The sequence below is a fragment of the Argopecten irradians genome, chromosome 4 (assembly GCF_041381155.1).
Source record: "Argopecten irradians isolate NY chromosome 4, Ai_NY, whole genome shotgun sequence".
Classification (NCBI taxonomy): domain Eukaryota; kingdom Metazoa; phylum Mollusca; class Bivalvia; order Pectinida; family Pectinidae; genus Argopecten; species Argopecten irradians.
In genome coordinates this window covers 33,468,429-33,485,980 of record NC_091137.1, presented here as the reverse complement: position 1 = coordinate 33,485,980, position 17,552 = coordinate 33,468,429, and the positions used below count along the sequence as shown (strand labels likewise).

At 33.2% G+C, this 17,552-nt stretch overlaps 2 protein-coding genes across 3 annotated transcripts; one reads left to right on the top strand and one right to left on the bottom strand.

Moving 5' to 3' along the window:
- Nucleotides 1-636: 636 nt before the first annotated feature.
- Nucleotides 637-9,624, bottom strand: LOC138321373 (queuine tRNA-ribosyltransferase accessory subunit 2-like). Of its 2 annotated transcripts, none has more exons than XM_069265018.1 (12): nt 9,500-9,624; nt 8,029-8,237; nt 7,492-7,573; nt 6,634-6,697; nt 6,399-6,503; nt 5,920-6,090; nt 5,358-5,457; nt 4,863-4,951; nt 4,304-4,404; nt 3,329-3,457; nt 2,621-2,746; nt 637-933 (listed from the first exon to the last, which is right to left on the bottom strand). In XM_069265018.1, the coding sequence occupies exons 2-12, from the start codon at nt 8,147-8,149 to the stop codon at nt 819-821; spliced, it is 1,203 nt and encodes a 400-aa protein (XP_069121119.1). In that variant the 5' UTR covers nt 8,150-8,237; nt 9,500-9,624; the 3' UTR covers nt 637-818. The 2 variants fall into 2 exon arrangements, with proteins under 2 accessions (XP_069121119.1, XP_069121120.1); XM_069265019.1 differs by having other exon boundaries at nt 9,455-9,603.
- Nucleotides 9,625-9,853: 229 nt separating this feature from the next.
- LOC138321372 (negative elongation factor E-like) lies at nt 9,854-17,350 on the top strand. The gene is made up of 10 exons (XM_069265016.1): nt 9,854-9,986; nt 11,732-11,804; nt 12,158-12,216; nt 13,047-13,121; nt 13,457-13,531; nt 13,937-13,988; nt 14,867-15,023; nt 15,447-15,501; nt 15,747-15,855; nt 16,161-17,350. Exons 1-10 carry the CDS (start codon nt 9,906-9,908, stop codon nt 16,235-16,237), a joined length of 813 nt encoding a protein of 270 aa, XP_069121117.1. The 5' UTR covers nt 9,854-9,905; the 3' UTR covers nt 16,238-17,350.
- The last annotated feature ends 202 nt before the right edge of the window (nt 17,351-17,552 follow it).

Sequence of the window (17,552 nt, the reverse complement as noted above, 5' to 3'; positions counted from 1 at the left end):
GCAATTTTCAGTTTAATCCAATTGGTGGAACTTGAGAAGATGTTAAAACTGACATCGGTGACAATAAATCGTCCCAACCTTTCAGATTTCATCGATAGATCAAGGTTATTAAAGAAAGTTTCAGATTTAGAACGTGGCGGATAGCTGATAAAGCCGACCTAAGGTTAGTACCTGGCATTTGCCCCATATGGGATTAAATTAAAAATCCAGAGATGGAGAGAGTCTAGTCGTGTTAATTCGGTATACTTTGGCCATTGCAACCTCATAAATGGTTATTACACTGAGGAGTGTAAATAAATGATAAATAGTAAACACATCATCCTCGATACTCCAGGGGTTCTGATCACTTCGATCTCTACACCCCTGGACTATTTCATAGTGAAATTAAAGGCAGCTCAGCGGAAAAAATTTGACCAATCACAGGCCAGCGAAGATTTCCTTTGAAGACTACAGAAAGAGCGACGCCTAACATCAAAGCCACACAGTCATGTCATACAGTGATGTACATCAAAGGACTGAATTACCTGTTCTGTTCCTTTGCCTCCAGTTTTACTATGAGATAGTCCAGGGGTGTTGAGATCTTAATTGATCAGAACCCCTGGAGTGTCGAGAATGTAAACACATATGAGTCGTAGCTAAAAATTTCTGAATTTTTTTTTAATTCCACATATCCGGTTATTTTCAGTTTGACCATTTCACCTTTATATGATATAGGTGATACACCAGTGCAGGTCTCTTCAATTACTAAAGTGTTTATTTATTTATTGAATTTGCTCACGTGATCCACATGATTTGATAACATCTGTATATATCCTTTATCAGCTTTTGCTTAGTTTCTGTTTCAGTACATGAGTTTTCAATTGTTCATATTTATCTTCTGCTAGGGCTCCTCGTATGGCTTCAAAGTAATGAAAGTAGTGCTGGAAGTTGTGTCTGTGGGGGAAAAAAAAATGAATATTTAACAAATAGACAATTCATCATCTAGTAAATTATTAGAGGTTTTGAATAAAACATTTTTTTTTTTTTTTTTAAAGAATTATTTTAAATTCCTATGACATTTTAAAGTATGGTGATGGGCACTACTTTCAAAAGTGAAAAGCAAATGGGAGAAGTTGAGAATGTCGGACATACTTTCAGCAGAAACATATATAAATAGAGATTGGCAACTCCTCCATTTTTACGATCGGCAGATGTACCTCTGTACGTGCTTAGGGGTTTTTAGATAAACTCTTAAATAGTTGAATATAGAAGAATAACTTTGATATTTTGTAAAAGTTCAGTAATTTTCAGATGGTTTGAGTACGATTTTGGTTAGGAAAAAAAAATTTCAACTTACCGGTATTTATTAATAAAACAAAATGCACTTCCGGTTTTGAATGCCTGATTTTCGAAAAACCAGGTAAAATTGCTTATTTGCATGCTTTCAAAAATCATATTAAATATCATCAATCGGGAAAACTGATCACATCAAACCATGATATAATGTTTAAACTTTGTGTTGATGCAAAAATATCATGTTTAAAAGAATACACTTAAAAGAAGTTAGCCAAGGTAAAATGCCTATAAACCGGAGGTCCCTCTCCCTGTCAACAAAGACAAAGAAGGAGTTTCCAATCTCTATGTATATATGTTTCTGCTTTCAGTCATCACAGCCCTTCAATCAATATGATCTACAAAGAGGGCACCTGTTGCACTCATTGTCATTTGCACATTTAAAATAAAAAGGTATTCTATTAACTCATTCAACTTAATTTATATTCAGGGATATAAGTTAAATCAACTATTCCAAAGAAATTAGTTCTAGATATTGTATATTCCATCTTTGCCTTTTACACTAAAACAAAAAAGTTACCTCCCTTGTAGGACGGTATCTATTGTGATGTCATTATTTAGTGAGCAAAACCCAAGTCGTCTTGACTCTACTTGGAAAAGTATGACATTATGCTATCAAACACATGACGTCACAATAGGCACCTACTTGCAAAGGCAGATAACTTATAATAGGCAAATACAGAATACATGTACTCACTGTTATCTATAAACATTATAAAGATACTGTTATGACTCAAAAGACCTATGGACTGAGGGCTTCATGTGGAATCATCTAAGGAATATGTTTTTCTCAAACAACTGGATAAAGATACTACACTGGTGATAAATGGAATTTTTTTATCAAAAACAGGAGCAGACGAATTAGAATTTTTCTTCAGTTATAAAAGTTTCTTACTTAACACCATTACCACCATTGAAAAGTTTGAGCTTCTAATTTTACTTCAAGATAGAAATATTAAAAATAATCAATTGTGTTCCAAAACAATTCTTAATACAATGGCTTATACGAATGGAATACTGATTGTGCATGCACCAAAAGCAAAATAAATTATTTTATATAATTTTTGTGTTAATTAGACATTTATATAAGGTACACAATGTAATTATTGTACAAATGATGAGTATCGACATTTATGCACAGTCACTGGTGGAGTATCTTTTAGAGAGAAAACTGAGAAAAAAATGTATGAATGTAGACTAGAGGATGTATACATTTCCCTAATTGAACATTTCCCTTATCAATTACAAGTATAGAATTAGAGGTTACATTTAGTTTAGGAACACTTACATCATTAGTAATACAGATCCCAGTAGTTCTGAAGTGTTCCTCAAATGGTTGATATAAGATCTGGAAAAGGTTTTACATGTGTAGCAAGAGCAGCCTTCCAGCAAAGGACCAAAGTCTTCAAAATATCTGAAATTATAAAAGAAACTTTAAGTTGCATGCTTTTCTGGGCTGACATTTGATCCTGAATTTTACATCAATATTAATCACTGCCTTAGATAAGTTTCGTCACTTTCAATGAGTGTGACTACAGCTGTGATCGAGGATGCCGCCATTAGAATAAAACTCGTGACCTCTTTTTTGTGCCTACTAGTCGGCACTCAAATGATCAAACCAAAGAGAAGATCTTTTTAGTAAAGAAGCCATATTGCATCTGTATTCACGAGGGAGCCAGCCATGAACAAGTTATTTCAATTAGAATAAAGATTGAGAACTAAATACAATGCTTCAGCTTTTACATATAATGGGACAAAGCACAATGAGATAGACACGGGTTACACTATTTCATGGCAGAGTCATAAACTCCAACCAAGTTAGAAATATAGCATGACGAGACACTTTTGAAACATTACATTGTATCCACAGTCAGCAAAAAAATGTCCAATAAGAAAATTGCTGACAAGTCGACTCTCCTGTTTTGGGAATAACAAAATGCCCCGCTGCTGTGACCTATCCTGGTTTTTCTACACAGGCTTATTTGCCAATGTTTACCTTTTATCGTTCAGGTCAATTTCCCATCCTTTTTGTCGAGCTTTGTCCCCATCCATATCCTCAGGGTCAGCTTTGTGTGAGAAGTCAAACACAAGGGCACAACCTCTCTCTGTTACATGGTAGGCATACCTGGTAGCTAGAGTCAAGGAGGATCCCACAAAGGTTTCACAACTACGTATCAAGTATTGGTTAGTGTAATCTGTATCTCATAGTTCTCTATTAGAACCCATCTTACTATCACAGAGCTCTGTCTGATACTAAACTCAGTTCATTAATATCAAAACTTATGACTGCTGGAACATGACGAAAATCAAATTTGATTAAAATACCTTCAGTTGCTGTATTTCCCTTAAAAAGGCCCAAAACTCTACTGCAAGGCTGGGCAGATTTCTGATCAAAACAACACCATCCTAAACATTAAAAGTTTCAATGCTTAACCTGTTTTTTTTTTTCATTCCATGCCTTTAATTATAGTGCCCCTCCCCCTATAAGCTCCCTCCACTTTCTGGAGAAAAGTTGAAGTTATATAAGCGCCCCCTTTCCATGAATTTAAAATGTTTTTCCACATGTGATACCTTAGCATCAGCATTGTATCCCATGTTACATGAACTTGCGAGTATTTTACAAGTGAATCGTGACATAATAATGGGTCTCAAAGGATAAAAGGCATATGCATGTTTGCTGTAACAGATTAATGTACCATGAGTACAGAAAGATTTAAAATATGGCTGACTTTTTTCGCCCACACCTTACATAGTGGTTTATTAATAACGCCCCCTTTATTACAATTTTTTATGCCACTAGGCTCTAATTACGGCAAATATGGTATATGAAATAGAGACACTATGTAAAAATATCCTGTTTTTTATAAGGATACAGGTGAAATTAACTAAAGGCAAACTTTCAGATTAGTAAAAAAACAGATCTTTAGACCTACAAAAATCTGACCAAGGGAGCTAATCAATGTAAGGATACGAGCTGTCAAACATGTCCACACCTAACTCTACAGCCTCCAGGACTTGGTCCGGAGAAAAGGCGGCATGCATCAGGCGAGGTTTGTTATCAGGAAGACAGTCCTGTCAAAAGGAAAACAAAGCTGGGTAAGTACATATTGTATACTTAATACCTACACGTGTATAAATCATTATCACATCTAACCTTTAGGTCAAGGTCACAGTGACCTTAGGGCAGTGCAATGCACATCAGTTAAATACAATGCTCCAATGATAGGCAAACATCTCCTGTCAAACCTGTCAATAAAGGAGCTGCCGGGACATAGCAGAAATGTCTTTTATAGACAGGTGTCAATTATACAGATGTCAACGCTATATAGTGTATAATACCAATAATTAAGTGCAATGCACCAAATAGGGTATATGAGTGTGCTTTATAGACAGGTGTCCTTTATATAGAGGGGTCCTTTATATCAGGTTTGACAGTTTGATTAAAATTTTGAACAGTTTGTCTGTACAATGAATGCATCCTGCAAAATACACAATCTGCCTAAAGCCATATCTAACATGAATCAACTCACCATTGTCTGTTTTAGTACATCTCTAATGTCTGACATTTTAAAAGATTCTGTCTTTGGTCCTTGACTATGGAATCCTTCAATTACAAACCCTGTACAAAAAAAAATTCAGCGATGACAATATAATCACATAAGGTGGATATACAAAGTCTTTTGATAATTACTTATTGAAGTTTCAAGAACAGAATAACACAAGCTGAGCTAAAAATGTCTCAAAGATGGAAATGCCCTGTCTTCATATGAAATCTTGATGAGGCTAGATGTGATGGGATACAACTGAACATGATGAATCTGGGATCTCATGATAGAGGTATAATAAACAGAATAGGAGGCAAGTTATGGATTAGACTCACCTAGAAGCCCCAGATTTTATTTTCTGTACTGTTGTACTATACATGTTTTATACTATCCTATTTTACCAGACTGATAATAAATCAACATTTCTATTTACAATACTTTTGCTCAGCTTTTTATTTTAGTTTATTTTACACATATTACCTGCCACATCTCGAGATGCTGTTTCCCTGGCTGAACGACACCTTTCAAATACAGAGTTACCTCCCTCTATTACACCAAACATGGCTGCACCCTTCAGTATCTATCGACAAAAGAAGTTAAAACAATTTACAAAATAGTGTGATATATTGACAAAATAAATTCAAACAGACAAAATACTTAATGATGTATCAGCACAACTTGTATTAATCTGAGATTAAACAAAATCCAAACTAGATTATGAAATTATCAGATACTAAATAAAAACCTAATATACAAAACCTGAATAAGTCACTGCAGATTTCTCATCAAATAGTTCCTTTATTTAACTAAACATGCCTTTCTATAAGAACCACTGAGACATTTTCCCGATTCAAAGTTTAACCTAGAAAAATAGTTCCTTTATTTAACTAAACATGCCTTTCTATAAGAACCACTGAGACATTTTCCCGATTCAAAGTTTAACCTAGAAAAGCACATGGTTTTTAAAACACTTAAGTATCATCACTATATACAAACTGAAACTATAAATAGTTCAACTAATGGAGGTTTGTTGTTTCTTTACCTCTGACTTTGGCACTCTCTCCAGTATTTGGTCCAGGTATGTCAGCGTCCTAGTTACTGACTTGTTCGTCCTCTTCTTTGCTGACATGAGATCTGTGTCACCATCACTGAGAGCCTGATAGATGTCAGGTCTGAATGCCTCTTGAATCTTCACAAACATGTCCACATCCATCTACATCAACAGCAAATAAACTAAATGTTCATATGTCGACAGACTAGTTCATTAAATATCAAATATACTAATGCATTTTAGTTTATTATCTACATGATATAACATACAATAAAAATTATTCATTTAATCTTACAGTGGTTAAAACAACCAATAATCTGGCAATAGTAGAATATTAATGAGTCACATACAAATGTAAGTCTCTATTTCTTTGATGTAACATGAATGTAGCCACTTACCTTGACCTTGCCTGATTTTGTCACTCCACCACTTACCTTGACCTTGCCTGATTTTGTCACTCCACCACTTACCTTAATCTTGCCTGATTTTGTCCACACTCCCACACTTGTGGTATCGTTTTGTCCTGTCATAACCTCTGTAGCAGGGTCGTGGAGGGCATTGTACACCAGGTAGTCCTGGAAAAAAATCAAAATCTGAATAAAACAAAAGTCTTCTTACAGCAACTTGTTTCTTCTAAGTCAATATCATCTAATATATCAATGTTATTACATTCCAATTTTGAATTGATTAAAAATAATGCAATACCTTCATATTTGCAAATTTCCCAATGCCTTCTTTGAATGCTTCTAAGGCTTCATGATGCTCAACCCTGAAATGATACTATATTTTATAAAAGACATCTGTTGAAAGGTGAATATAAATATTGCTATACCATGAATATATAGATTATTCGAGCAACAGCAACATAATGATGATATCAATATTTTTGGGAAAGGGATTGATTAGGTAAAAAAAAATAATGTCTGTTTAGGGTTACATTGGCAAAAAAAATAGGGTCAGTAGATCGGGATTTTTTTTTTTTTTTTAGTGTCTTTCACTCTAAAATAATGTCCGCAACCGGAGTACGAGATCGAAATCCAGACTTTTAATTTTTTCGTAGAAAATTAGAGTCGGAGGTAAAAAAATAGGGTTGGTCAGGTAACCCTAAACAGATATATATTTTTTTTTGGCCTTATTTAAAAGGAAAAAGAGCAGAGATTTGACATACGATAGTGTATGTACTTATACTTTTTATTTCTACATTTTTCATTTCATTTTTGACAAGAATTTATCAACACAGATTGATAGTGTATGTCTTTTTGCAGTCGGTACCTACCAAAGCAAACGTGGATATTTGTGCAAGTGTTTGACATTACGATTAGCACAGGAAAACTGCTCTCTATGTTATAAATTTTGCACCTACTAACCTTTTCCAACATAGTTACATACACAATGAAACTTTACGCTCAGGAAAAATTCCGCGCTAAAACATCCTTCGCATAACGCACGTAATTTTCCATGTTTACAGTATCGGTATCAAATATGTTTTTGCGTTTAACAGATGAACAATAGGATGTGCCCAACAAGAAAGGGATCATTCATACATTTTGTACTAATACTCACATATTGGTGAGAGACATTTGTGCAATTGCAGGTAGCCACTGTATTTTCTTCAGCATGTCTGCTGTTAGGTGAGGTGCACTTCCTGTCATTAAAACAAATTCATGGTTAAAATTTTCAAAAGCATCAAGACATTATTTAATACAATTTATGAAGTCCTACCTATATCATTAGACTTGTTTACAAGTTTTCCATTGACAGTAATGAATATGATTGCTGTAGTATAAATACACAACAAATTAGTTAATGTAATGTGTTAAAAACTTCTTAGAATGTGCCAATTAAACATTATGCTAAAATCAGCTAAAAGTTTTCCCACAAAAGCTGTAATAATTGAAGTTAGGTTAATCACAGGTAATAACAGTGTAATCTTACTTACATGTAAAGTGGGTACATGTACCAAGGTAAAGTCAACAGAATGTTATCATTTGCTTTAAATGTGAGTAAACATAATATATTAAAATTCATATGTACTGGTACACTAAATCGTCACAAATCTAGTATCACAAAATGTAAACTATTTTAAATTAAGTTACAAACCTCTCCTTGTATATAGCATACACATTGGGGTCTCAATACTCTTTTTACTATTTAATCCAAATTCTGACATCACACCTAGTCGACACCCTCCATTCTTTACACTGTTCACCACAAACTTCATTGTACGTTGAATCAGTTCTTCATGAAAGTCTTAGCTGGTATATATAGATAATACAGGTTTATCTAGATAGCAACATCATTGTGAAGACCTGCAATAAGTAAGACAAAATATACATTTTATAAGGTAACTGTAAAAGTAATAAGTTAGAATTCCAATCTTGATCTCATCAAAACATGTTCTGTAATCAAAATACTCTATGTACTATATAGTGAATTGATGTTCATGGCGACCAAGACAATATTTTTGCAGTTATTGAATGATTATCTTATAGTTTAAGTTTGTAATAATTGACTTAATTTAATTTCTATATCAACGTTGCTGTTATTTTATTTACTTCAAAATCATGCCCAAAAGACATCATATAATATTATTTTATATAATATCTTATATCTTTTAGATTCATAGAAACATACATTTTCAGTAACCCTTTAATAACAAACGTTGAATTTAAGGTTACTTCTATAAAGCAGAAACATATACAAAGAGATTAGAAACTCCTTCGTTGTCTTTGTTGACAGGCAGAGGGACCTCCGGTTTATAGGCGTTTTGCCTTTGCTAACTACTTTTAATTGTATTCTTTTAAACATGATATTTTTGCATCAGCACAAAGTTTAAACATTATAACATAGTTTGATGTGATCAGTTTTCCCGACTGATGCTATTTAACATTATTTTTGAAAGCACAAAAAATAAGCAATTTTACCTTGTTTTATGAAAATCAGGCATTCAAAACCGGAAGTGCAGTGTTTTTTTATTCATAAATAAGTTAAAATATTATTTTTTCTATCTAAAATCGTACTCAAACCATCTGAAAATTACTGAACTTTTACAACATATCAAAGTTATTCTTTTATATTCAACTAGTTAAGAGTTTATCTAAAAAACCTAAGCACATACAGAGGTACATCTGCCGATTTAAAATTGGAGGAGTTACCAATCTCTATGTATATATGTTTCTGTTTAAAGTAAGTTTAAACTCTCTCTTGCTGTGTTTTGTTGTAGCTTCTGATGGAAGGGAATCATGCAATATTTCAATAGTATCATCATGTACATTTTGTATCAGTTTAAATACATACTTGTATCTGCTGTTTGGTTCATAAGCCTTTTCAACTGTCTAATATATGATTTTTACAAGGAAATAAAACTAACTTGGAGCTTACATTACATGCAGACATGTATTATTTTACCGTTGTCAAGTTAATGCAGATGTATGTATGGTAATGTAACATGAAATTATGCATCTTCTACATTTTATAAATCAGTAAATATGCTACATTGAACCTGTTGAAGGTGGGATATACAAACCTATTTACATTACCATGACCATTTCTCTTAATGGTTAACACTTGCAACCTAAATAGCACTGTAAAATGACATTTCTGTTTGATCGATAACGCCGTTGATTTATGACTGAGACACTGCCAGGCAAGCTGATGTCAATAAACGGACAAACCGAAAGCAAATCTCCACGTGCGTTTGTTGTAATATGAAAAACGTAATTTCCGGATTTTGGAAGGGAGCATTTTGTTTATACTCTTACCAAATTTTCCGTAACCGCAGTCCCCCATTTGAATGGATGTTGAGTAAAGACAAAATACAATCTTAATACTATATTTATTTGTAATTTGCAAATGTGTTGTTTATACTAATTTACTAATGACATTTTAAGAAATACTTCAATTTCATATTAACATGATGGTCCCCTTGGCAGATCATATCCGGTTTTTAACTGAATTTGTTTGGGTTTGCTGTCGACATGGTTTACATCAATTTCCCCGCCAGATTAACAGATGAAGAGGAACGATTACGACAGAAATATGCATTACTGCGTAAAAAGGTGCTATATTTTAACATTCTGTTTATTTTAATCGCCATATCTGCTGTACTGTAACTGTTAGGTGATCAATAGGCCTACAAACTGACCACTCTCTGCACAAGTTTCACTGTAATCCAATAATATTAGATCTCGATATTGAGAAACTTCTGATGTGCAATATCGAGATCTAATGCCCGAACCCTATACGAGTCTTCGCAAGTTCCGCCCTCGAATTAGAGCGCAACTTTGACGCTTAATTACCAAGTGAAAAACTTACCAGAATGTCAAAAAACATGTATAGCGTGAATCAGTAGTTATCCATGAACACATCCTGGTATAAGAATAGGTATGACATAACATTAATCCACGGAATAATCACACATTTAAGAGCTGACCCATAGCATCGCTGTATAATCTAGGTTAATTCCTATTCAAATTGTGTATCAAATGGAAAGATAATATTAATAGTGGTAACCAAGGTTGTTTATATGCACGGAAACAAGTATTTTTTATTAGTCCTGATTGATTCTGGAAATATTTAAATAAATTAATGCATTTTAGTCGAAATACTGCAAAATATTTCATAGATAATGATACTTTTACTTTCCGTCACCATTCCGTAATTTGTAACAACCGAGTAAAAATGGCGACCGGGTAGACTTACAAATAGTGGTGGGGGTATAGAAATGTCTAAATTCGGTATAACAGTGCAATAGTGACGTTTTGAATTTTCGATTTAACATGATTTGGGATAATTCTTTCAGGATATAAAAGGTTAGTGTAAACACAACTTGAAATTTTGAATTTATATCGAGCCCATTTCTGCGCCGTGTGAATCCTGCCTCGATTGTTAGAGGTTAGACACGACGTAATGATCAAAAGTGTCTCGTCGTGCTATACCTCTAACATTGTTGGAGTAGTTTCACTGATGCCTGGATGCCATTCGGTGAATCAGCAGCTAAGCTTAGAACAGGCCCTGTAGGGTATTCCGTTGTCTTTGGCCGTTTTCGTTATTCGGAACAACCGGTTCGACCGTTGGTTAAAGTCATTATTTCAAGTATAAATCCTGACGGACCTGCAGTTTTTGATACGGGCCTGTGAGGGCTTTGCCAAGGCTCGTCTGAAAACAGTATAAAATCACCATATACATGATGGTCAGATACATGATATTATATGTATTTTGGTACCAAATGATGACGAGAATAGTATCAATCGTGATTGTATCAATATAAATGTTTGAAATGGGGACATGCATTTGTTTTGAAAAATAAAGTGGTCTGATTAGAGTTACTTCCTTTCATCTGCAGCCAGTGATAATAATGACACGGGTGCTTGTGATTCTCAATGAGATCCTTTCAGATACATTTTATTGTAAATAATGACATGGTTCCTTGTGACTCCCAATAAGATGCGGTCTAGAAATTTAACCGCAAGATGATAAACACATTACGAAAAAAACATGAAGCAGTAAATAAGCGTTTGGACCACCACCATATATAGCCATCAATCATATATTAAAACAGCAACTGCCGTACTAAACCATGGAAGAGAAGAAACTAAAAAGTATAGCTGTTTACATTATGACTGCTGTAAATGTTGCATGTTTGATGTATAATTAAGTTACTGTTAGGAACTCATGTGGAGTACGTGTTGAATTTAAATTATTTCAAATCCATCAATTTTAAACATTAGCTACAATGTAAATGTTGCAGTGAAAGGACATACATATTTAAATGACAATTTCTATTTAAAACATTATCTTTCAGAAAAAAATATTGCAAGCACTGAAAACAGCCAAACCAGAAAGAGAACCACCTGCACAGCAACCTGCAAAAAGACGTAAATATGACATAATGAGCAAAAGTTAACTTTAGAAAATATTATTAAGGATATTTAAAGTTATTTTTTCTTTTGTTCAGCCTTGTATGAAATGTATTCATTAAAATTGTGTCAATATTTTTAATATATCAATTTAAGAAAATGTAGTATTTACCGAAGTAACGATTCAATAAAAATCTATCAATTGACAACAACACTGTGTTCCTAAAACCGACAAGCTGGTATTTCATATTACCCGGTATTCTGATTGTAATTTTGACATGTATATAAAAGAAATTAAAACAATAACAACAATACTCTATGATCAAAGCTGACTTTCAAGTACTAATTAAAGGTTGGACTTTATTTTACAGCTGCTCCTGAATCAGCTGAAGATGCAAAAGAACAGGCAAAGAAATTGTTAAAATCAGGAGTAAGTTTATTCAATATTATGCTTTTGATAAAGTACTGACACACTACTACTTTTATCTATGGTTTTCAAAACTCTAAAATCAGTCGCATGAACACTGACTTGGTACCATTACATTGATATAGAAATGGCTAACACTTTAGTAAGTATACCTACTATTACTGATTATATTTCGTTGATGTATTTGACAATTCTTAGAAAACATAAAATGAAATTAGGGCTGTCCCAGCAAAACATATATGGCACCCAGGGAAGGCACTTTAAAAAATAGTATGTGCCATGGTGGGTTAAAAATAAAATCACTTCTGTGCCAGGGTGGCGTTTCAATAAAATCACTTCTGTGGGCGAGTCTATCTGAAGCACTTTTTTAAATAAAATGCAAAAAGTCAAGGAAAAAGTGGCAGTTCACAAGCTTAAGTGTGAATGTCCAGATGTCTACTCTTGCATTATGCTTGTGAAACATTTTGGTATCTTTAGTAGATTTTCTGCTGGTTCTACGAGGATTGTACCCTTATATACAAATTTAGTAATAGATGCAGCATATCAAACAGTAGTTCACTGCACAATATACAGTGCAATTTTGTCCTAGGACTCATCGGTGATGCTAGAAATCAAAATATGTAAATCCAAAAAGAAATCAGTTGAGAGTGTGAAATAAAAAAATAAATGGCTTCTATGCCATGGTCTCGGTTACAAAAAAAATAGATATCTGTGTGGGTCAACAAAATTGAAAATAACTTCTGTCAGTGGGTTTCCCGATTTCAAAGTGCCTTCCCCCCCTTACCATATATGTTTTACTGGAACAGCCCTTACTTATTACTATTTATTTCCAGGCAATCAAGATTGCTTCTGATAGCCAGGACAAACACAGTTTTAAACGCTCAAAGTATTTGGAGAAGAAACTCAAGGTAAATACATTTGATGTTATTTAGTGGGGTAATCAAGATTCTGTGCAATGTAAACATTTTGTGGTTTTCAAAAAAAGATTCATTAATTATTTTTTCTTATTTCACAAATATTTTCATGTAATGAAGTTATCTCCCCTTTGAACTATAGCCTTCTGTATTGCCACAATATTACTTCATTATCTGTAAGTTTTATTTCTTATCATTCTTTACATTTTAATGTTTCAATGGTAAGGGTAACAGTATAATTCTCTGTAGCCCAGAAACTGACTTATTTGAACTGAATCAGACTGATTAAACTGATTATTTGCCAATGTATTCTTACTCCATTTATCTAGGATCCAGAGAAGACTCCATCTGCCGTAGGTTTCCAGCCATTCCAGGCAACTCACCCAGAGGAAGAAGAGCGAGAGGTATTAGCTTTGGTAGTCATATCATGCATAAGATGTGTAAAATCATATCATGCATAAGATGTGTGTATATGTGGGATCTTTCAAAACTTTTAAAAAACATGTATGGTTTTTATGTTTACAGTATGCACATACTCTATTTTCGTATCAGCAAATTTTTTTGCTTATTATCAGCAGAAAATTTTGTAATTGGAATGAAGAATTACTATTGAAACATAGATAATTACATCTTCAACGTGCATGATTTCATGGCTTATCTATACCCATGCATAATTAAGATATAAAATCACATATTATTGAATAAACCAAGATTTAGAATATTGCATTGTTGAAGAAATTATCACAATTGTATTACACATTTCTATGTTTGTCATGCATTCATTTCATTATTTTTATTACTTTCATTAGCAACGTCCCAGACAAAAAATGCGAGGACTTTATGACAATTTTATCAGTGGAGGTAAGAGTCACTATTTTGCTGTTGGAAAAAAAATTCATATATACTTTTACCAAGTTCTATTTTTATCATCCAGTCTTTTTGGATCAAAAAAGAACAAAATTGTGTTGAGTCTTTCAGATAACATGTCTCCAAAACGAATGAAGATGATATATCTATATATGTAAAAGTTTTAGAAAACAAGCAAATGCATTTCATATCTCAACTATTATTGTTTATGCATAACTCTCAAACTGTTCTGTGATGTAAGTGTTGAACTTTAAAATACATGTGCCATCTCAATCACCTAAAGACGATGTTTAGTGTAATTTAGTAGTTCATTTTAGTCTTGACCCAAAAGGCCAACTGAATGTCTGGCTGTTGTGAATATTCGTAAGTTAACATTAGGATATGGATTAATATAAGTTTTAAACTTGTTTACATTTTTCAAATCCCATTTTTTTCTTGTTTTTGAATGAAGAAATTTTTGTAATTTATTGTATAGAAAAGAAACAAAATAAAATGATTATTATATCAAAAGTTGACACCAATACAATACTTGGGTTTTGAGATCCCAAAACGACTTGGATAAAGTACTATTTACCATTGATTAGTCCCACCTTATGACATCACAAAAATCACGTCAAATGAAGATGTCATAATCACCGGAAGGTGGAACTAATCAACGGTAAATAGTACTTTACCCACGTTGTTTTGAGATCTCGAAACCCCCGTATTCAAATAGGATATTACTTGTAAGGGAGAAAGGGATGTCATAATTAGTAATTATTATAATATTTTATGTATCCTCTAATGTCTGGTAGTAGTTATCCTCACAATATTGATATAGGTATATGTTGAACTGTTGTTAGTAAAAAAAAAATGATAACCATTCAATTAAGGTTTTGATAAGAAGGAACGTGAGAGTCGAGGAAAGGAGCCTCCGCCCCGTGGAAATACCATCTATGTACATGGGCATGGTGTAACAGAAGAAATACTAAGGAAGGCCTTCTCCAATCTTGGAAATGTTATCAATGTCAACATGGAAAAAGACAAAAAGTGTGTATACCTTTCTGTGGCTAGTATGGCATTAACGTAGGACGCTCAGATGATGTACAGACCTATTACTTCAGGGATATTTATAAGAGTATATTTCAAGCATGTTTGTTTTGATGAGCTTAAAAATTGCACATAAGAAATTCTGTAGGCAATAATGATTTGCATGATTTCTGTAAAAGTGTTCCAGATAAAGGAAACTTCAGGTGTTATTATCATACTGAAAATCACAAATTAATAGGATTTTGAAACAAAAATTTGCCTTTTAAGATAATTTGAGTGTGACTGCTTTAATACATTCATGTATAATTTAGCCCAATTTACAGATTGTGAAGATTTGTGTTATCATTTTCAAAGGTCAAGCCTAGGTTATGTGACATTTTGTTTACTTATATACATAAATTATTTTTACTTCTTGTGTTCAAGTGTCGGCTTTGTGACATTTGAGAAAATGGAATCTGCAGATTCTGCAATATCAGAAGTAAGTTTAAGTTGATATTATATATAATTGATGTAAATTTAATGTAATCAAGATTTTAATAATACTGTAAAGCTTTGTTTGTTTGGTATTAATTTACAATCAATTAGGAATGGATTTGAATGTATAAGTAACACAAGAATTGATCATTTCCTATCCAACTGGAAGGGGTTTTGTGTATTTCCTCAATAGTTATAATCAATCTTACAGATGTCTGTGTGAAGCTATTTCTTGAAAACTGGTTTCAGGTAAATAATGCCATGATAGATGGAGTACAACTGCGTGTTTCCATGGCGAGGAGACAACCCACATTTGAACAGACTACAGACCCATCTACAACATCCTGGTCTTCTATAGGTAATTATATCCTGTTCATTGAATTTTGTGTTGATGTCAGCAACAAAGCATTAAATTCACAAAAGTTACCATGAAGCTCACCTACAAGTGCAATGGAATGTTTTAACTCAAAAATTGTAAAATTCAATTGCTATGATGTTGCTACAAAAGTAAGTTGGTTTCAAATACTTCTTTGATCAGGTTTGTGCCGACCCGGTCACAGCCAAAATGTACATCTAGAAATGTTTAACACAGATATTTAATCCTTCTCACAGGAAAAACTATCAGTAACTGTTAAATTGAAATTTATCTTTCCTCTTTTCTAGCTGCAAGTTCATCACAGAAAGGATCACACAAAGATAAACGAGCGATGGTCACCTACAGTGAGGACGACATCTTCTGATTGGTCATCATAAAAAGGTCAAAGGTCTTTTGTAAAATGCATCAAAGATGTGGATGTACTGATGACTGAAGTCCAAGACTTCAAACACTAGATGTGTTGTAACTCTGGTACTCATTAACATTCATAAGCATTAACATTTAGGTAGAGGGATGGATGACCAAATAGAAGCTGTTTCCTAAGAGCAGTTATGGTAACACAGTATCTTTGTGTTAGCAGTTCAGTTTAAGAGCTCGGCAATGTAACTGTGAGATACAGCTATGTAGGACACTGAGGTATGGCAGGACATCTGTTGTCCTCAGATGTACCGTTGTGTTTAACAACTACCAGTCGGATATCATTTTACAGACAAGTTTTACGACACAATATGTATTTGTGATGACATTTAAATGTTCAGTAGAAAACATCAATTACCAGCTATTATGTTTTGTACTTTCAGAACATTTTGTGATTTTGATCTTTAACATAAAAATTAAATTTCGACAAATTAGAATTTTGCAATGCCAAATAAGCATCCTTGCGAAAATTACCAGCTCTACTGTATGAAGAATGTTATGTCCAGACTGAACGTTAAAATAAACCCACATCAAACACTCAAGTGGGCTGATGATTTCACTATACAAATAAAAAAAAATTTCAAAATTATATTTTGAATGATTTATTCATAATAAATACTCTGGCAGCATACCAAGCACATAGGGTGATACATAGGTGATGTCATGCTGGAATATATATACATGTACATATCAAGTCAGAAATATGTTATAATATAATGCTTCACAACCAAGGGTTGTTCTCTCAACACAGTGATACATATCCCACTCCCAAAAAGAAGTACTAGTAAGTACTGAATTCACATCACATCGTCAATATTCCAGGGGTTACTATCACTGTTGTTTATATATGTACCCCTGGAATATGTTAGTTTTACTATGACATACCGTAGTGCAAGGGTGGACATAAAGACAGTGATAGTAACCCCTGGAGTGTTGCGGATGGCTAACTATTCTGTTTGCTGTGTATAGAGGTTTAAACTGTAAAGTGCAATTAACAAATAAGGTAGTACATCTACAAACAACTATATCATTTATAAATAAATGTACTTGTTGCAATTTTTTCACTAATCTATGTATTTATTTTGGTGAACTAAAATATGGACTTAATTTAGTGGTTATAATTATACCATGTACTTAAATGTTGTATAAAATGCAACTTATTGATAATTATGCTGCAATAAAACTGGAACACTGTAAAATAACATAGCATCAAATAGCACTAAATTAAAGGTACTAAACATTTAAGGTAAATTTATGGTCAT